General features: G+C 35.6%; 3 protein-coding genes and 1 long non-coding RNA gene across 4 annotated transcripts; 2 read left to right on the top strand and 2 right to left on the bottom strand.

The window, feature by feature from the left end:
* Positions 1-221: 221 nt before the first annotated feature.
* Positions 222-713, top strand: LOC132060706 (large ribosomal subunit protein eL39x). Its single transcript, XM_059453664.1, has 2 exons — positions 222-306; positions 406-713. Exons 1-2 carry the CDS (start codon positions 304-306, stop codon positions 556-558), a joined length of 156 nt encoding a protein of 51 aa, XP_059309647.1. The 5' UTR covers positions 222-303; the 3' UTR covers positions 559-713.
* A 1,131-nt stretch (positions 714-1,844) lies between these two features.
* Positions 1,845-2,884, bottom strand: LOC132059449 (protein SPIRAL1-like 3). Its single transcript, XM_059452069.1, has 2 exons — positions 2,598-2,884; positions 1,845-2,097 (listed from the first exon to the last, which is right to left on the bottom strand). Exons 1-2 carry the CDS (start codon positions 2,844-2,846, stop codon positions 2,014-2,016), a joined length of 333 nt encoding a protein of 110 aa, XP_059308052.1. The 5' UTR covers positions 2,847-2,884; the 3' UTR covers positions 1,845-2,013.
* Positions 2,885-10,600: 7,716 nt separating this feature from the next.
* LOC132059450 (alanine--glyoxylate aminotransferase 2 homolog 1, mitochondrial) lies at positions 10,601-16,090 on the bottom strand. Its single transcript, XM_059452070.1, has 9 exons — positions 15,818-16,090; positions 14,314-14,544; positions 12,956-13,126; positions 12,622-12,765; positions 12,335-12,514; positions 11,466-11,691; positions 11,256-11,369; positions 11,077-11,163; positions 10,601-10,776 (listed from the first exon to the last, which is right to left on the bottom strand). The coding sequence occupies exons 1-9, from the start codon at positions 16,034-16,036 to the stop codon at positions 10,733-10,735; spliced, it is 1,416 nt and encodes a 471-aa protein (XP_059308053.1). The 5' UTR covers positions 16,037-16,090; the 3' UTR covers positions 10,601-10,732.
* On the top strand, positions 15,258-16,121 carry LOC132059451 (uncharacterized). Its single transcript, XR_009415570.1, has 2 exons — positions 15,258-15,301; positions 15,734-16,121. It is a non-coding gene; the product is annotated as an uncharacterized LOC132059451 (long non-coding RNA).
* Positions 16,122-21,692: the final 5,571 nt, after the last annotated feature.

Here is a 21,692-nt window from a genome sequence, read left to right on the forward strand (position 1 = left end):
TCGTCGTCTTTCCTTTTCCTTCTTTCTTTTTCCCTAACCTCCCATTACCATATGAAAATCAAATTAAAACACAGGTATAATATAAGAAAGTAATATTAATTCTTTTCCCATGGTAGAAGGGCAATTTAGTCCTTTCCCTTTATTTTTATTTACGTAATATTTTTAGCTATTAAGGGTGAAATTTATAGTGCTTGCTTTTTAACAAGGCAGCAAGTGTGTGGGTGTGACCGTGTGAGTAGGGTTTTTAATTCCGCCGCGCTCGAGTCTGTCTCGTAGGCCACAGTTGGTTGAACAGAACCGAAAATGGTAAGCCAGTGCTCTTTCTCCCTCCCCCCCCCCCCCCCCCCCCCAACCATGTTTTTATAGTAATGGATATTTTTGATTTATGTGTTGTTTCAATTTCAGCCTTCACATAAGACATTCATGATAAAGAAGAAGCTGGCGAAGAAGCAGAGGCAAAACAGGCCTATTCCTTACTGGATCCGCATGCGTACTGACAACACCATCCGTTACAATGCCAAGCGTAGGCACTGGCGCCGCACCAAGCTCGGATTCTAAGGATCCATCTATTTTTCTGTTATGAGTTTAGTTTTAATTTCCAGAATTAGGTCTTCGATTTTGGAGCTGTTATAACTATTATATCTGTGCAAGTTTTGCACCAAGTTTTACTGTGATTTTGCTACTTAAGTTGAAATCGAGTTTCGTTAATCGCATTTCTCTGTTGGTTACTTTGGTGATACGCTACAGGTTTGCAATGTTAGTACCTTTAACTTGGATGCTTGTAAATCCATGTTACTTAGATAATAGTATCTACTAGGGAAATGCTACATGATTATCAAGCTAGTATGAATCATTCATGATTACTTGAAACGTGTTTTGTGCATTCTGTTCCATTTAATGTGACCTTCTACTTGTTTCATGAGGTACTTAGCTTTCCTACTTGAGTTCTAGGATTTGTTTTCGTAGCCATGGAAACAAGGCAAAAGCCCAAAGCATTTTTTTTTCCTTCTTGTTTGATGCCATTAGCACGAAGAAATGCTTACAATGTAAAATATTTTGAAATTTTGAAGAGATTTGCCTGATGGTTCATGGATTTTGCTTGGAAGTTGGATGAAGTGGTGTTAGAGATAAAATGTCAATAAAGTTTTAGTTGTGATTTTGGGTATTAAAGGGCGACAACAATATTTTGTTCCGATCAATGAATTGGGCTTTGACATTCTTCAGAGATCAAGAATGCCTGTGAGGCTTGTCACAGTGTTCAGATCATCAGAGCTGTATAACCATCACTTTGATGCAAACTGTCTTTACCTTGCTTTATGTTCAATTTCAAGTCGTTAAATTGTAACATTGCAGGAACAGTTGGTGATAAAGGAATAAAAGACAGTCATACCACTTGTATTCCAGGTGTTTGTTGAAAACACTAATAATTTTTGTCACGTTTATGAAAAATGAAAGTAAAATGTAATTGCTGCTACAGGTTATGTTCTTTGCCGAATTCAGTGTGGATTTTCATTTTAGACGACCTACACTGCAAAAGTATAGTCTTGTGATCTACAGTGTCCTTGAAGAACAATATGAAAATTGCTGATAAGAATAACATGTTTTTTTTCACTGTTTTGAGTAGTATCTCTGGATATCTCGAATCGAGGAGATAAATTTCCTCATTACGGGTAGATGAATGTGTTGATATTCACATAAGTTCGTCGCTGTTGTTTGCATACAGCAGCATGGTATTTGACATCTGCAATGGTAGTGTCCAACTTAATTAAAACGTCCTTATATCTGATGATATCATTTCCACATTCAACAGATTAAACTAAAGTGGTGTATTTGTACTCCCATGATACATAAATAATGGTAATGCATTCAGCACTTGCATAGCAGTTTGAATCCTGTGTCAATTAGACACCATTACAATTTTGCAAAAAGTTCCAAATTTGCAGTAAATGAAATCCATTCGCACTTCGAACATTTTTGGGAAAGCAAACTATTGAAACTTGATGTCAGGTGACATCACTTGCTGCTGCCGTCACCAAATAAATACCCCAGGGAAGATCCACCACCAGGTGCTGCTTGTACCTTGGTCGAACGCCTTTCCTGCAATCATTGGAGGACAAAAATTGATAATACTTAAAAATCTTCAAGCAACAGTCTTTCATCAGCAAGAAAATCAAAGCCTAAACGCAGACTGGTCAAGCCTGTTGAGGCAGTTACCCACATCTTTCAGTATACAGTATACTAAATGACGACGCTTGAGAAGTTGAGTAATATGATCTCAAAACAAAGGTTTTTCAACAAAGAAAACTTATGCAGATACATGCACCAATGATATGAGTAAATGAAAGTGTGAGCTCTTTAACAGCTTAAGCTTTTAGTGAGATCACACAATTCAATATAATATCAAAGGTATGGAGACCTGGGCATTCAATTCTCACGGAAACCCATTATCAAAAAGATATTCATGCTCTCTCTGAAAGTTTAAGCTTTTAGATGAAATGATTAGGCAATTCAACATAGATACAAGTTTGCGAACTTTAAAAAGCACTCCAAGTTTAAGAAAATGGCAACAGGAAATAAGAAGTTGCTAGTTAACATACTGTTAGAAAGTTTCCGCAGTTCTGGCCATCAGCACGAAAATAGTTGTTTGTGTGGCTACTGTGAATGCCTGCTGGGACATTCTTTGTGTTATCCACAGGTTGTGAAACAGCAGCTGGCTTTGGGGCAGGCTCATTAGTTGGAGCCTTTTCCTGGTTGCGAGTAGTCTGAGAATTGTTAGCAGGCTCTCCACTTCCAAACAGGTAGCCCAAGGAACTCTGACCTCCCCCAGCACTCACTCCGCGACCCATCCGTAATGATCTGATTTCGGAACGAAAAAAATCAAGTACTGCAAATTTATCAAAAACACGTTTTTACAAATGTTATTTTGGAATTTAAGATGGACAACTAAGAATTGATATAAACATTCTCTCTTGCTCTGAGGAGCATCAACAGCACATGAATCAAACAAGTTATCATCAGTACAAACTTGTCGACTATGAAAAGTAAAATAGAATTTGCTCATCAGCAAACATTAAACTGGAAAAAGGAGCAATTCGATAGTGTTTGTAAAACTACACCAATTCTGCTCAGCTTAACTACACAACGACGTCTCTAAGCAAATTACAAGAATTTGTCTCGTTCATTCTCCTCTATTAACGGAGAGAGGATTTCAACTTTATGGGTTTTGAATTTTAGAACAACTACTTCAAGTGCTAATAATTGGGTTCTAAATTTCAATGTGTACATATTTGATGAATTTTTAGAAGCAAATATCTTGTTTGACCAAAAGCTACTGATGCGGACATGAACGTAAGCCTATAACTCCGTGCAGCCATGATACTAGGGTTTGCAAATTATAGGCTTTGAATTGGAAATCATTCAACCCAAAATACTGTAGATCCATTGAGAGAAAGGGCTCTAAATAAATGTCACAATTAGATAAACAGAGAATAAATATAAACAAAAAAATTATCATTTTCCCATAAAAAGAGCACAAGATCTAAATCACAACAACCCAGATCGACATCTTCAAGAGATCAAAAGTTGGATTTACATTAAAAAAACTCAGATTGAACAGATAAAATGAGCGTTAATATCTACAAAACACTACCAGATATACAGCAATAAAGCAGGGAATGCTACAAGAAAAAAATGGATTAAAACAAATGAAAACTCACATCAGCAAAAAAAAGAAGATTAGAGAAATGGAATTTCTAATTTAAAGATTCTGAAAATGGAATCCATACCTTTGGTATCAATTACGAAGCGAGAGAGGGCCGCTTGGGGGAAAAAAGATTACGTTTAAATAGAGGTTTTAAATTGTGAATTTGAATGTTTAAAAGAATTGTAAAAATTGCAGGTCACCCCCTATATTTTACATAACATAACACTCACACCTCCTATATTATGGAATCTTACACAAATATAATGACAAATCTTTTTGTTTTTCTAAAAAACAGTTAACTCCCCAGGGTCCATTGCCCTATTTTCTAATTATAGTATGTGTATATATTATATTATTTTTTAAAAAAAATTAAAAGTATAGTTTAGAAACTGTGAAATATGTACGCCCTTCGTTCCAAAATATTTGGTATCAATCACTTCTCTAGAGTTAATTTAATTAATATTCAAAGCTAAATTAGATTTTATTACTTCAATATATTAAAAGTTGGATATTCAAAAACTATACAAAAAATACTATAATTTATAATTTTTCTCATGTTAATACAATCAAAATACGTTTAACTTGTGATTTAAAAATAAGAATAGAAATTATCAGCGCATCATTGTGCAGTTGAATGATGCTTCGCATCCTCATTCTCGAAGGAGATGGAACCCTAAGTACGAAATCTCGCGCTTTTCACGCATAATGGAAACCTTTGTTCGTTTCATCACCGGCCCTCGGGGAGCATCTATTCCCCCGATTATCATATTAATTATATGCTGAGGTTCCACCGGTTCAGTCCGTTTGTGAGATTCCCTTTCCTTGTAGTGGCTTTTAGCTCGTTCACTCAGAAATTCTCGAAGGTGGCCATTCTTTAATAAGCGAGCCACCTCCTCTCTTAGTTGGCGACAATCCTCAGTTCTGTGCCCATAGGTTCCATGATACTCACACATCACGCTCGGGTCCCATTGACCCGGGTCTGATCTTAACGGTCTCGGCCATTTGGCCTCCGTGATACGGCCGAGACGAGGTCCGAAGTGTTGATGTTGAAGTTGTACTCCGATATCCTCGGCAAGTCTTTGTTGCTAGCCGAGCTTCCGGCATCGCTCCTAAATGAGAGGCCTCGTTTGTAATCGTCGGCTCGTTCGGCGTTATCGCCCTCGCTCGAAAAGTGTTGGATCGGGGGACAACCCTTGATTTTTCGACCTAAAGGTCGGCTTTTCCGAACGAGTATGGTCGATACCTTTCCCTCGATGGTCGCGTCTCCGGTTTTATAATTTTTCTCGACCTCCTCGCAGCTTTTGCTCGTATTTATGGGTCCGGGGGGAAGTTCGGTTAGTTGTCTCTCCGGAACTTTGATTCGTATACTATGGACATCCGAGTCACGGCCTTGTATTCCCGACAAGTTTTCTTTCGGTTTGAATGAGGTCGTCGAGCTCCTAGGATTAAGCCCTTGGTAAAAGCTTGTGTAGCCCATTCCTCCCGGAGCCGGAGGGAGCTCCATCCGTTCCCTTTGGAAAACGGTTGACAAATTCACGTAACAACTTATCATCCTTTAGGGCTATACGAAAATGTCCGCTTCCGGACCGCATCTTTTTAACTCCAGCATGGGCTTTTATGAACGCATCGGCGAGCATTTCGAAAGAAGTGATTGAATGCTTAGGCAGATGGTCGTACCAAGTCAATGCTCCTTTCGATAGACTTTCCCCAAACTTTTTCAACAATATGGACTCAATTTCATCCTCTTCGACGTCATTTCCTTTTATGGCACAGGTGTATAAAGTCACGTGCTCCTGTGGGTCCGTTGTGCCGTCATATTTCTAGATATCCGGTATTTTAAACCTTTTCAGGATCAACTTCGGGGCTGCACTTAGAGGGAAAGTCCTTTGGATGTACCTCTTCGAATCCGGCCCCTTTAGGATCGGCGGAGCCCCCGGGATCTGTTCCACTGCACCCTCTTCTCAGTTGAGTCTACCCGTTTTGCCAAGGTTTCGAGCATTCTCAGAACTTCGGTGGATGAACCGGCTCCGATCCATTACTCTCGACTATCCGTGTTTCGTCCCTTCTCAGTTCGGCAGCGCCTTTTGACCTTTCCGAGGCTGCTTTATCATTTTTACTTTGCAGCTGAGCTATTGCGATTCCCTGTTCGGCGATGGCGGTTCCCTGTTCCTGCAACATTTCAAAAATTAAATGTAAGTTAATCTCATCCGGGGTATCCGGTGTTTTCCGGCCTTGTGCCCGGGATAAAGTAACTGAATTATGAGTATTTAAGGGATCAGTGGCCGATTGGGTGGCATTCTCCTGGTTCACGGTGTTCTGCCGGTTGAGGCCTTCCCTCGAATCAACAGAGTTTGGGTCTATTGGATCAGCCGGTAGGTTCCATAACCCACTGTTCTCATTTTCGGCCACAATCTCGTTGTTGTTAACATGACCAGATTGTCCGCTACTCGCCATTTGTCCGTTTATTAATAGAAATTAGAAGAAGATTCTGTAATCAAACGGGTATGAGGTAGAAGCTAAGATTAAAAGACTACTATTATCCTAGCCCCACGGTGGGCGCCAAACTGTTTTCCCCGAAATTAGGTGACAATTAAATTTGTAAGTGAGGTATAGGATATGTGGATAAATTTTAACCTACTTTGGGTTGATGTGAAGTATGTATAGTTTCGTTCGAATATATATATATGTATATATATATATATATATATATATATATATATATATATATATATATATATATGTTAATGCCTTGAATAAGTATGTGTCAATCTGGTAATTAAGCTAAAATATATATATGTATATGTATATATGATAATATATTGTATTGAGTGGATAAACAAAGCCAAAGAACACTGTAGATCCGGACTAAAAATCCGAGAGAGAGAGAGAGAGAGAGAGAGAGAGAGAGAGCTTAAATATAAATTTCTATTACAATGTTCTAGATCTCAAAAAGCCAACCCCTAAAAGTAGGGAAATGTCCTCTATTTATAGTTTTGCCTCATGGGCCTTACATACAATACAAAGCCCTTTTAGAATAGAGAAAACCCTAAAAGGATAAGGTAGGGTCGTATAGTCTGACACCCGTACAGTTGTTAGTACAAAATGACAGAACGGTCTTGACGCGTGGCAGTTTTGCAACTGGTTAACCGGACCAACGTCCACATTCATTTCGGACATGAAGAAAGCGGACTAACAGCCATGAGAACTTGACTTTGGAGAAACCGTACTAACGACAACGCTGAGTTTGATCCGGAGACACCGGATCAACAGAGTTACTTCTCTTTTCTCGGATCAGCCACATCCGGTGCAATCCCCTCGGTCTGAAGAAAAGACTGATCATACTCGTGCTCATTTGATCATACCCTTGGCCCCCGGTCTCACCGGTCTTGCATATATCCGATTTTTACCGTATACAAAGTTGTATAAACTTGAGCGTAAGGCCAAATCCCCAAGACCTAAATGGTTCATCTGTGGATAGTTTTAACTTTTGCACTATGGGTATTTTGCCTGTATCTCTCTCCCAAAATATTGCTACTAGTGCACATGTTTGGTTTAGATTTAACTGTTTCTCTTTTATAGTATACCGTATTGGTGATTGCTAAGAATAATTACCAGCTTTTTGCCTAACAAGTAACAGTGAGAAGAATAAATTGTTTGCAAACGAATAAAAGTATGTGGTCACTGGTTACCTTGCAAAACCTTTAACAAATGAATTTTTTTTTGGAGAGGAAAAACAAAGTGAAATGAGCTGCTAGAAAAATCAATTCAGTAATAAAATACTAAATATCTGCATAATCTATATATAATATAAAGTTAGGCATAGACGAGGTGTTGCGGCACCTCTCTATGGCTTCCATTAGTATTTATCTTTTTTCTTAATTTTTTGAGCTTTTTCTCTTCATTCTCTATTTTACTAAATAAAATAAAATATTAAAGGTTCATCCCCCACATATAATAAAGACTCACTTACCATTTAATAGCATTAGTTGCCATTATTTCTCTTATAATTATTGTAAATACGTTGCATTAAATTTATTAGTAAAACAATTTAACCTTCCCTCATTCTATTTGTTCAATTCAATCTCTATATATCTATATAATAAGGTAAGACTGATTAAGGTATCTTTATTACTATAATTAGTTTCAAGACTATAATCAATGTAATTATAATACACTAATTAACGGCTAATATGGAGAAAAAACAGTAAAGGCTTATTGTTTTTACATTTAGTAACCGAAATCAAATCACACGACAGGCTTAATTGGTTATATTCACCACCTTTATCTTCAACTTATTCGCTACCATACATTCACCTCCTTTATCTTCAACTTATTCGTTACCAACTTACCATACATTCACCTCCTTCATCTTCAACTTATTCGTTAACTTCACATATATAGTTCTTAACGTGTTCCCATTCCCATTTCAAAAAGATCTATTTTGTTAAGTTGGTTCCACATTTTGGTGCTACATGGGGCTTCCCAGAGTATGATAATAAAGTATTGTTGCAGTTCTTTGACATCCTGATATAGCTACATTTTCTAATGTGTTGTGTTCTATCGATATATGCTATCTTTCAGACGGTATCATACTTTAGCACTCTACTAAAATCAAGGTTAAACTATAGCATATTTCTTTTTCTTTTATTTTATCGGTTAAAACCCTAATCCTTTATTCATCCTTGACTATAACTTTCTTTTAAATGGAAAAGGATTACAGTAAATGTGTAAAGAGTCCACCTCTTGAATAAGTTCATTGTCGACAACGAGTTTGAAAAAAATTGTTCTAAATAACAATGTGTGTCTCCCATTTAAGATTTTTCTTTTCTTTTCTTTTCATTTTTTAATATTTTATTTCGTTTTGCTGTCTTTTCACTTGGCTATGTTATTTTTATTTCTCCTTTAGTGATTCTAATGTGATAACCTATTCAGGTGAATGACGAAAAGATATTTCTTAAAAAAACTGAAGTTTGGTTATCCATTTGAACTTTTGTGAATTCTCTCCACACTTTTTTGATGTGTATGTTGAGTTTATAGGAGAAAATTTTGAAAGTATTCAATAAATTTTTAAATTTTTTAGAAATTTTAGTATATAATGACTTTGAGGATGAAAGGGAATTAATTTATAGTGGAAGGTTGATACCAATGTTTTAAAAGGCGAGGGCGTAAGGCGGGGCGTTTTACGTCTGCCTCAGTGAGGCGTAAGTCCTGAGGCACGGGGCGTAAGCCCCATGGGGTTTTAATTTTTAGTATTTTATAAAATGATATAATTATAATAAATACTTTTAAATAGGTGAAATAGAAGGGGAGCGCTGGCGTGGCCGCAGAAAGTTGTTCTACGTGACCGTGGAGGTCACGGTTCGAGCCGTGAAAACAAACCTCTTGCAAATGCAAGGTAAGGCACAGACAAAGACCGTCGTGGTCCGGCCCTTCCCCCGGACCCCCGCGCATAGCGGGAGCTTTAGTGCACCGGCTGTCCTTTTTACTTTTAAATAGGTGAAATAAGCGTAAAAAGCGAAGAAAACTATAAATAAGTGATATATATATATATATATATATATTAGATATATATAATTAGTTTTTTTGTGAGGGTGGAGCATATATATATGCTCCACCCTCACAAAAAAAGCTAATTAGAACAATCTATTTTACGCTACTTACAAGACAAGTGATCGCTCGTTACTTTTTTGAGATAGTAGAAGACAAGATAAATAATTGAAAAAGAATATATATTAGACATTCTAGCAATAAAAAAAGGTCTTGACTTTTAAATTTAATGTGGCTCCTTTTAAAACATTTGAGGAATTACATGTTGACTTTTGAGAATTTGGGCATTATATTAAGGACTTATTTAACAAATTTCGCTTTAGTTTGAAGAAGTTTTCTGGGCTTACGCCCCAACACGCCCCAACAAAAAAAACTCGCCCCAAACGCCCTGAATTGCTGGGCTTACGCCTTTGGGGACTTTCGCCCCGACCCATCGCCCCGGGGCATTTTTGGTACGCCCCGCCCCAGGGCTCGCCCCGGGGCTAGCCCCAAAAACGCCTTTTAAAACACTGGTTGATACACATTTTTTTTTTAAAAAAAAAACTGAGGAGGCAAGGAAATTACAATGGCGAAAAGAAACCAAAAGAGACGGATAAATCGAAAAGGAAATGGATGAGACTGAAGGCACAATTATAAAAAACAACACATGCAATATTATTTTGTGGATTTAGGGTAGATTTTGCACTTTTCTTCATTCCTCTTTATTTTAGTCTTCTTTTGGATTATAAATAAGGAGAAATTTGAAAGTATTAATATTTGTTCTGTAATGAAAGGAAAATGAATTTGCTACTTATATACACATTAAAGGTACAAAGTTGAAATCGTACTATTTTTTTAAGTAATTGTCATATGCACGTAAGGAGATCATATTTTCTTGATTATTTTCTTTCTTTACATGGTTCTTAAGGAAAAAAAAATCACCTTTATTATTAATTTATCAGGCTAGAACTGAAAATTATTAAAAACAACTGTTTGAAATATTATCGTGTGTGGCTATTATATAGTTGATTAGTTAGCTATTGATACTTTGATCGTTCGCGCGGATAAGTTACCTAAGTATAAAGATTCAAAGATATATTCTTTCCTTCAAAAGCAGAAAGATAATACAATAATTTCATCCGTTTCTTATTTTTTCAAGTGTATAATTAACGGTCAAAACTAATTCAGAAATTATTTCAAATTATAATCTGGATTCTCAACATTGTGCATCCATGCAATATTTAACCCTCGGTTCTTTTAACCATCCCACCCCGCCCCCCTCCCCCCCCCCCCCTTCTTCCCCCACCGAAACCAACCCCTCAGCCCCCCAATCTACACACACCTTTTCTATGATAAGATTGGACAGCACGATGAGGAATAAAATAAGAGGAATTTATTAGCATCACTTGCTTTCTTTTACATTGTTATTGTAGTGGAAAATAAGCTGTGTCCTTTGGTTGAAAGAGAATCAACTGAGCAATCTCACAACAATATGATAGATTCTCACAACTTTGACATAGAATAGTCCAGTGCATCAACTAGGAAGTCTGCACAAAAAAGAAGTTTAATTGCTCCAAAACCAGAAGACATATTATATTTCTTGCAAATGAAATATCTAAAAACAAAATGGACTTGTTTCCTTCTCCTTTGTATGGCATATTGGCTTGTTTGTATTTCATTATTAAAAGGTTTATTCTTATTTAAATAATCGATTGAACATAATCAATACTAGTCCTGAAATTTGAATATGTTGCATATTTGCAAATTTGGATTCTGTTAATATCAAATCAGATGGAACCATCCAATAAATAGGCGATATATATTGGACCAGTAGGTAAAGAGGTTACCTGCATCATCCTTGCTGAAACACATGGGAGGCTTTATTCTGAAAACATTTCCATGTAAACCACCTTTCCCTACTAGAACACCAAGATCTGGATCCAGAAGCAAGTGCATCGTTAGTATATATACGGCGGTTTTCCATTATTTTTCAATTCTCTTCAATTTGTCAGCTGATTAGACAAACCTTTAAGCTTCTCAAAGAGAACTCCAGTTTCTGCCTTGGCGGGTGTCTTTTCTTTTCTGTCGGTTACAAGTTCGATACCAACCATTAAACCCCTGCCTCTCACATCTCCAATTACTGGCAGTAACAAGGTATGTCAGTGATAATATTAACCAGAAAAGCAATCTATTTTTGCTAATACATGTCTGAGTTTTGAAAGCACAAAAGACTTACTGTCATGTCTTTTCTCTAGATCCCTGAGCCGCCCAATCAAGTGTGAACCAATCTCAGCACAATGCTTTTGGCGTTGTTCGTTATCAATAACTCTGAGTACTGCATGTCCACCAGCAGAGCAAACAGGGTTTCCCCCAAATGTATTAAATTGTATCTTTTGAGCCATAACACTTGCAATTTCTGGCGTTGTGACAACAGCTCCAAGTGGTAAACCATTTCCAATACCCTGAAAAATAATAACCTCGGGAGTAACAGACCATCACACAAGATCAAAAGACATTATATGTAACCAACAAATATGGTGCACTCTTGTGAAGACCAAAAGTTCTTGGCTTTGGGAGGTTCAGTCCAGTCTGTTCACCTCAACTGGCATTCTACTCGAGACTACAGCAAGCAGTATGGCAACCTCGTTTTCAAAGGCGAAAAGCACAAAAAAGCTCTAAGGTTCACTGGGGCTTTAAGCGCATAGTGCAAATAAAGCATGGACTTTAATGATGAAAGGTGCAAATGGAGGAAAAAATACAAATATTTATGTGTAGTCCTAGACTAATAATAATAAGCATGAATAGAAAATATATGGACAAAGAAATTGACAATTTTTTACGATAAAATAAAATATCATCTGCTTAGTGTCGCTTCTTCAGGATCATGTTCAATGGCAAGGAAAAGTATGCCTGAGAACGTTGAAGCGCTCAACATGATTTGCGCCTCGCTTCAGGGCTTAAGTGCACTTTAGTGTCTTGCCTGGAGAGAATATTGGGGACGGAAGTATTGGGAGGAGTGAGGGTTTATGGAGCAAATCTTCCATAATAGGAACATGGTCGAACATTTTGGAAATTGAAAAGATGAAAAGAAGTGAATTGCAATACCTTTGCCATTGTAACTATATCAGGAGTCACACCCTGTGTCTCAAAACCCCAGTAGTGGCTCCCTGTGCGACCAAAGCCGGTTTGTACTTCGTCAGCAATACAAACACCTCCCGCTTTGTGAACAATGTCGTAAACCAACTGCAAGTATCCAGGGGCTAGTTCAACTGCTCCTCCAACCCCCTAAAGCAAACAACCAGAATTTTGTCACGCTTGAAATGTTCCAAGCCCTTCTAGTCTAAGACTCGAAGCAGCATTTTACCACATGACAGAAATAACTAAGTCCAAACCTGAATTGTTTCAGCAATAAAACCAGCAACCTTTCCTGAAGTACCATGATCAATGTGATCCTGTACATCTTCAGCATATCGTTTAGCATCCGATCCGAATGCTCCACGATATGGGTTAGGATTCAGAACGTGATGGATTTCACCCTGTAAATCATCAAAGAAATTAAAAAAAAAAAAAAGCATGGGGAATGTCAAATCCAGCTGGCATGAAATATTTGACCGCTCTCATCAAAGCGTGCACTGGCTAAACTTCTAAATTAAAAAAAAAAAAAAAAAAAAAAAAAAAAGGGAAGATACACTTCTAATCTCTTCATGCTTTGGCCCAAGACTATACCTGTGGAATAGGGTACTTCCATGTGTTAAGAGCAGTTAGCCCAATTGTGTTTGCGCTTCCGCCATGATATGCATTCCTCAAGGCAATCATATTTAAGTTACCAGTGTACAATCGTGCCATCAGCATTGCTAATTCATTTGCTTCTGTCCCTGAATTTACGAAATATACTACCTGCAGTTCAAAACAAGAAAGTCAGACTGACAAATATTAGAAAATTCCATATAGGGATACTGATTGAGCTCATACTTCAGAAGATAAACCTCACAGACACAAACCAATCCATGTTCATAGCCATACTGTGGTTGGCATGATAAGGTACTACTCCTATACTACATCATTCGATTTGTTTCAGGGGCTTCAGGTAATAATCCGCACCAGACAAATTGATCTTCACTATCCTGAATTATTCAATCTCCAAAGGGAGAGAATAAAATCTAACAACTCAATGGATACGGGGTGCTGTGGCACTTACCTCTCTTTCCTTTTCTGGCTTAACTTGTTTGGATGGTGTTTATCTTCTTCTTCTTTTTTTTTTTTTTTTTTTTTTTTTTTTAAAAAAACAAGGTAACAGAGTTGGGATGGTGTTTATCTTGTAAACATTTTAGGCTTAGTTCATTAGAATAACATGAATTACCAGCCTATATAGATATTTCATGTCCATGTTCTTCTCAAAAGACAACAAGTGAAAATACTTGACAACCAAGGTAGTTTTGGCAAACAATTTAGTCCATACTCCAACATATGTCTTTAATTTCATGAATGCGTGATAGAAATCGATTGTACCCATTACTATAGAGGAAGCTATTACAACCTGAACAAAACTTCTCCATGACCCTAATACCTCAATAAAATTGCATAAGCTACAAGAGAAAACAAATAAGCTGTTTCAAATGGTGAACAAAATCACAAGATTCTAGAATCTTATATCCATATATTCCCAAAGTACGAAATTTCGAGGCATAGTTTGACAAAGATCAGAAATCATGGAAAACAAGTTTGAATTAGCTATCGTGTAGAAGTTAGTTAAAGATTCCGTTCCGAATTATAAAAGGAATGTGCCAAAAATAAAGTATCGATCAAGGGAAGGATGTCAATGAAGGCCAATTTAAGATAAAAGAGAAACATATCATGCTAACCTAAACTATTGGAATGGCAAAAATATCAATCTTTCTGTCATGATGGAAGGAGGAACTTTCTAAAAAATGGGAAAAGGAATTATATCAGGGGCACCTTCCGTAAGTTGACTATCAGAACCCAAGAGAAACCACCCAAGAGAAACCTATACTCTTTATGCACATAATATAGCTAAAGAAAATGGGCACCGAATAGACTATTAGGGTAGTGGTAGTATTTTTAACCTTTAGCTTTCCTGGCATCTTAGATGCCAATGCTTCAGCAAAATCGCCTATCGCATGATGTAGATATATTGTTGTAGCATGTTGAAGAAGCTTGCTTTGCTCCATGATGGCATCCAACACTTGAGGATGACAGTGACCACATGAGACAGTAACTATTCCAGCAAAAGCATCAAGATAACGCCTTCCATTCTCATCATACAGATATTGCATCTTCCCCTCAACAATATTTAGCTGTTTCAAATGTAAAAGAGTTATTACAAAAAGAGATTAAAAGAAAGCAATTATAGAGTTCTAACATACCAACATGAACACCTTTTTTAAAAGAAGATTTACCAACATGAACACTATTAGCCATGGGCATTTACTAATGCCAGTTTTTCTTATTGTTAGCTGGAATCTCATGTCGATCCGAATGAATCAACCTTGCTAACCTTTTCATTTCATGAAATAATAATGTGGTTCTTATCTTTAAATCTTTGGAGTTACCTTATTGCATGTGAATGAAGTGTGGAACCATAAATCGAAAAGCTATAAGTACAAATTTGCAAATGCAGGCTTCCCCAATAGTCTATATAACATTATATCTCAGTTGTTAACTATACCGCATTTGGCCATATGGATCAACACAAAGTTATGGATACAATTCAAGACTAAAGAAAACAACATATCATATTTACCAAACCAACTCCTCACAAACCAATTTCTTTCCAATGTAGAAACTTAATCAATTAATCCAAATGCAAGGAAAGGGAAAAAACTTGTCATCTGTACTCTAAATTGGAAAATAAATCTTACATTACTCATTCACCGAAAAATCAAATCTACATCACCAAACTTAAGCACAGAGAAAAACAACCCTCTTCCTCTTTTTCCTCTAAAGTAAATCAAACAATCCATTTTCTTGATTCCTTAAAAAAGATAAAAACGCAGCCCATTTTCTTGATTCATACGCTTTATAATCCACTAAACATCTCAAAACCAAGAAAATGTACTAGAGAAACACAACCCTCTTCATATATTTTTTCACTCTAAAAGTAAATCATCCAATCCAATTTCTTGATTCATTAATTGATTAAGAACCAAGAAAATGTACACAATAAACAGAACACCACATACACAAAACTAGTACTATGTAATAAAGAAACAAAAGGAAGAGACATTTGTAATCTAAATTGGAAAATAAATCTTCTAATACTCATTCACTGAAATATCAAACCTTGACCCATTCAAAAGTAAATGTCAAAAAATGGTGTAACAATACTGGAGCTAATACACATTCCAAAGTATTCAAGTCAAATCTACATCACCAAACTTAAGCACAGAAAAACACAACCCTCTTCCTCTAAAGTAAATCACACAATCCATTTTCTTGATTCATGCGCTTTATAATCCACTGATCATCTCAAAACCAAGATAAAAGTAGTAGAAAAACAAAAAAAGACATACTATATCCACAACACTAATATGTAATAATGAAACAAAAAGAGAAGGGGATATATGTTACAGGTTTTTGGTAGAAATAGAAGAGGGAAGGACCCAAAAACTTTTGTCTTTTCGCCAACACCTCATCCGCCAATGGCCCTTTATATGCCTTTGGTTGGTACTCAAACGGTGGCAGTTCCGGTGGCGCCACCGTTTGCCCGGAAAAACGTCTCAACGTACCCTCGTAGGATAACCACCCATACTTTCCACATCCACTTAGTAATTTCCTCTGTAACGCCATACTTGTTGATCACAAAAACACACTAGCTAACACACACATATATGTACACAGACACGTACTCAAATAGTTTTAGTTTCCCTTTTTTTTTTTTTTTAGGGAAAAGGGTCAAAAATACCCCCTTTTTTTTTTCTGGAAAAGCTTAAAATATCCTCCAAACTTATTTCAATTAAAAATATTCTCCCATCCTTTGGGCTTCAAGTCATGCCCCTGCCGTTGCAGTCATCCCCAAAATCTCGAAATCATTTTCTAAACATTCCATCATTTAAACCCGACTCCAATTAAATAATAACCCATAAGATCCCCTTATTCCCCCAATACGTAGGTTTGAAGTTTGAGGAATTGGGGGAATAAATGGATCTTATGAGTTATTATTTAGTTGGTTTCAAGTTTAAATGATGTGCTATGTTTAGAAAATGATTTCTTTGTTATTTTTGTACAATTTTTATCAATTATGTATATTTATAAACTTTAAGATGGGAGGGTTTTGACCTAAAATAAGTCTTATGATATTTTTAAACCCTTTTTCCAAAGAGCGTATTTTTGACCCTTTTCCCTTTCTTTTAATCATTTCCAAAAAAATTATTCCGCGTTTAACTAGCCGCACACTTGTGAGTTAAAAAGAAGTTACAGGAGAGTGACTTAATAACTTATTTCATTAAGAATAAAAAGTTTTGAGTTAAATTATTTATAAATATTGAAATGTATTATTTTTTTTGAGACAAAAAAAATGTATCAAATAAATTAGATAGAGAAAATATTTCTTTTTATATTCAGTAAGTTGATAATTCAAATATCTTTCCTGATAAATTTAGTTTGAAAGAATTGTTTTTGAATTATTGTGATTTCGCATTTGAAAGTATTGTTCCATTTTTAAGAACGACTTTAAACAACGTGTATTTGGCAATATCAGAATAATATTTTTCGGTTACCAAAACATAGTAAGTTACTTCCTCCGACTCAATTTATGTGGTATAATTTGATTGGATACCGAATTTAAAAAATAAAAAAGACTTTTGAATCTTTTGGTCTAAAACAAGTCAAAAATATTTGTATAGTTATAAATCATCTCGTTAAGTGTAAAAAGAAAGTTTAAAGTTAAATTGTTGCCAAATAATAAAATGAATCATTTTTTTACTGACTAAAAAAGAAAGTGTATCACATAAATTGACACAGAAGGAGTATTTCCTTTTACACATGGTTAGTTTTCTTTCTCTATCTTTTTTTCATAATGTAGTTAAGTTTTAACAATCTCACACTATTATTGTTCCTTCTGTTTCCGCGAAAGTTGATTTAAGATCCGTTTTTAAAGTATGGATTGAAATGATTTGTTTAAAATTAATTTTTGAGAGTAGTTTCTTAGTTTTTTTGAGTTATACAAATAATATATGATGGTAATATTTCTATGTGAAGCACAAAATAAAGTAAATGGACATTAAAATTCCGTTTTCTAGTAACTTTGTTTAATAATGTACTCCTACAAAATAACTCAACAAGTCATAATCATGTAGGTTTTCCATGTGAGTGCTATTCTCGAGGCGCTTTAGGTGAGCTTTGCGGAGAGAAAATTAGAAATAAGCTTTGATTATTACGAAATTTTTAATATGTGCCTCACACAACTGGCATTAGTTATGTGAGGCACCATTTTGTAAGACAAAAAAATGAATCTAAAATTTGTAGATCCATTCATGTAAGATGTGGATCCATTTTTGTCTCACAAAAAGGAGCCTCACACAATTAATACCAGTTGTGTGAGGCGCATAGTAAAACTTTTTAATTATTCAATTATTACGTATGTATCATTATGGTATAAGTGCCAAATTGATTTATTACTCCATCCGTCTCAATTTAAGTGTTTTAGTTTGACTTGACACAAAGTTTAAAGAATAAAATGAGACTTTTGAATCTTGTTGTCCACCAAAAATTAAAGATATGTGTAATGTATTAAAATGTCCTTTAAATCGATTTTAAACTTGTCATATAGGATCTTTAAATTATCCACTTAATAAATATAGAAAGAGCCGCTCGAAACATACTAGAAAGGAAAATAAGACAGTGGGAGTACTACAATTGAGGGTCATTGCCAAGTAGATTCCGTGTACTAGTTTATGATATTCCATAGTGATGAGGTCAAGATTCGATGCATAATATGATATGGATGCTGATTCATTTCCAGATAAGTTGTTCATTTAAATATAAAATATATTTAACTATCTCTACTCAATATTTATTTGCAGGTTGGACCATCAAGCTTATACTTAAAATTAAATTTAACACTACCGCAAGAAATGTTGATTGTGGAAAACAATTACTACATGTTACAAGTAGGCCTGGGCAAAGAGCCGGGCCGGGTCGGGGCTCTGGTCGGCTCGCGTGCATTTAGTTCGGCTCGATTTCAGTTAAAATTTAGCTCGGCTCGGCTCAGTTAAAACTCGGTCAAAGCGCGGCTCAATAAAGTTTGGACTCGGTTGAGCCGGCTCGACTCAGCTCGGTTGGCTCGTTTTGGTCCTGATTACTTTACAACTAAAATCCATCCATTAATCTTGATTAAGTTAGCAAAATATCAATTTAATAATTATTATTTATTGTAATAAATTTATAATTTTGTATTTCTTTAATTAATTTGATGTAATTGAACTTTTTATAGACATCATTACTTAAGAAAGTTTTATGGGTGGTGCAAAATGTAATTAATATTTTACATTTAATAGTTCAAAAATTAAAGATATTTAATATTGTACAAATTTCTTGAATTTAATATTGCTTTAATTCTATTGTTTATTGTTTGCTTGAAAGTTTATTCTGTGTTCAATATTAAGTTAATGTAACTTACAAGTAATACTAATTTTTCGAGAATGGCCTAACGGCCACTAAAATTTGCACCCATTTGTCATTCCGATTACCAAATTTACGACTTTTTTATGTAAACTAGGTAGTGATGGCTTGTGCCAGCACGGGCCAATATTGTAGAGGTTGGAATAATTATTTTTTGATTATATTTGCTTTGACATGAAAAATGTACAACGAAAAAAACTCAAAAACTAAAGTATGTAAAGGCAAAACAAGTAGGGATTTAGTAGCTGAACTTTCACCTTGTTGGTGAGGGTTCGAATCCCCACATTATTAACCCCTCCCCCATTTTCCCTTCACCTATCCCCCATGTAAAAGAAAATAAAAAAAAATGTAAGGGCAAAACAATAGATACATGTCAATTTTTTGTTCCTGTGCCAAACAGGAGTAGGATATTTTCACATACAATATATGTGCAAAAGGACATTAATATATTGTCCAGGGGAACCATATTAAATCCACAACATTATATAATTTTTTGGCATCCGCAGATACATCACAGCAAGCACATCCACTCCAAAAACCACAACAAATGAGAAGTTATGGAGCACCTATAAAAATCAAGTTAACACCAATCAATTGAAAAAAATTGCTATTTAAAAGAATACCAAAAATAGATATGTTCTTCTTTGTTTTTCACATTGGAAGAAAAATATTGTGAAGTCTCGTTGCAGTACTTTCAAAATAACAATAGAGCAAGACAATATAAGAGAACATAAGATAGAGCATTCAATATTCACATGGTGAATTCCACAATTACCAGAGACTAAGAAGCTAGCATCTATTGTTTTTTAGCAGGTCTCATCCACAAATGTGAAAGCCAAGAAATCTGCACAAGATACGCTACCAAGGAGGATCCTAGCAAAGATTGTCGTCGTCTAAGAACTCAAGACAATTTTGCTTTCAAATTACAACCTGTGAAGCACAAAGGTCTGCTAAATCTCAATGACTCTTTTGCCTTCTACATGACTCCACGCTCAGCTGACCTGGAAAATTGAAGCACATTGATTGTCATCATTTCGACATCTATAAGACGACCCCTTGAGGTGAGGTCCCTTCTCATAAGGCAATAAAAAATCTTTTTACTTAAAAGTGATAGAACTTATCAGCAAGAATTAACTGTGTTGTTGTTATCTTATATTAGTCGTCACATTAACCTCATATGCAAAACATGATAAAATGATGTAGTCCCCAATATTGCTGCTATTCCAATAAATGACCACAATGAAGCCTACATCAAGAGTATGAATGTATAATCAGATTTTGCACCCGCAACAATGTAGCATTTCCTTTTTAAAAAATTAAACATTTCTTCCAATTATGTCCTCTTCAACTAAGGGTAAATCATAATCTAAGGAGTTCTTAAAATCTAAATACATAGAAATAAATAGGGGTCCTCCTAGAAGAATAAAACATGTCCTCTGATGTGCCGTGAAATTACGGGATATTCGATGCTAATTCCTTAAGCTTTTGTGACTCTTCAAGCACTTTTGGTGTTACTTTTCGTGTATTTATATCGTTTTGTAGGATAAGATGTCCGGAGAGCATAACAGAGCAAAATGGAGCAAAAATAGAACAAGATATGAGAAATTGAAGATAGTTGGTGCAACACATGTGAGCACCACATGCGAGTAGCATGTCGTGCATGCGAGCAACACTTGCTTTAAGATGTGTGTTGCACAACGGCTGTATATGCACAACATGCTAGAGTTTGGTGCAACATGCGATCGGCATGTTGCGCATACGACACCAGATGCGATTAGCATGTATAACACGCAGGGTATTTTTGTCCAGAAATTGTTCCCGTTTTGGCAAGTCTATAAATAGAATGCTAGAGTTTGTAAAACTCATCTTTGGCCATTTTACAAGCTTTGGATTTAGGGTTTTTACACCACACCTTTGGAGGAGAAGATTGGAGCTCTTTAATGATAAATTTCTTAACCCTTTCTTCAATTCCTTGCTTTGTATTGCATATTTAAGTGTGTTGTATTTATTCCATTACTTGAAACTTGTTTATGAAAATCGACATTGTTAAAGTTTTGGATCAAACTCTTGTTATGCTTATGTATTGAATGATGTTTATATCTAATGAAGTGGGTCATTGTTTCTTTAATTAATCTCGTTTTGAATGATTCTTAAGGGAGTAGCTAACCCTAAGATTCGTCCATTTACTTTGATTGAGCTCGAAAGAGGAAATCTAGTTGGGAAAGATTAATTAACAAGAATTTGGGACATAACCCTTATCTAATAACTTGAGCTAGGAATAGGAAAGTTACTTGAGGTTCAATTAGTTGCGCTTGACATCACACTCTAAGGCTTGGAAAAGCTTAGAGTGAAATTCATTGATTTGGTTGGAAGACTTTCAATGAGATTTTAAAAACCATTATCTATTAACATAAGCTCGTTTTTAGTTGTAAATCATAAAATATATTGGATCGTTACTTGAGAGTTCCTTGTATCCATGCTTGTGGCCATTGATCATTTTACTTGCTTTCTAGATTAGTTTATATTTTCGCATTAGTTGTAATTTTCTTAAAAATTAAATATTGAAAAAGTGTTTGGCTTAGCCTAGAAAGTGATAATTCCTTACTTGTTTAAATGGCCTATTATATTGTTCCCTGTGGGATCGATCCCCACTCATAGTTGGGTAAATTATATTGCATACGATCGTTTACACTTTCTCACTTGAGGAGTGGATTTGGACGTTATCAATTTTGGCGCTGTTCTTCGGGGAACAATTTGGCGTATTTGGGATTTAAGCTTGCTCTCTTTAGTCCAAACTTGTGAATATGTGTTTGTGGTTTTTCCT

The sequence above is a fragment of the Lycium ferocissimum genome, chromosome 6 (assembly GCF_029784015.1).
Source record: "Lycium ferocissimum isolate CSIRO_LF1 chromosome 6, AGI_CSIRO_Lferr_CH_V1, whole genome shotgun sequence".
In the NCBI taxonomy this organism is placed as follows: domain Eukaryota; kingdom Viridiplantae; phylum Streptophyta; class Magnoliopsida; order Solanales; family Solanaceae; genus Lycium; species Lycium ferocissimum.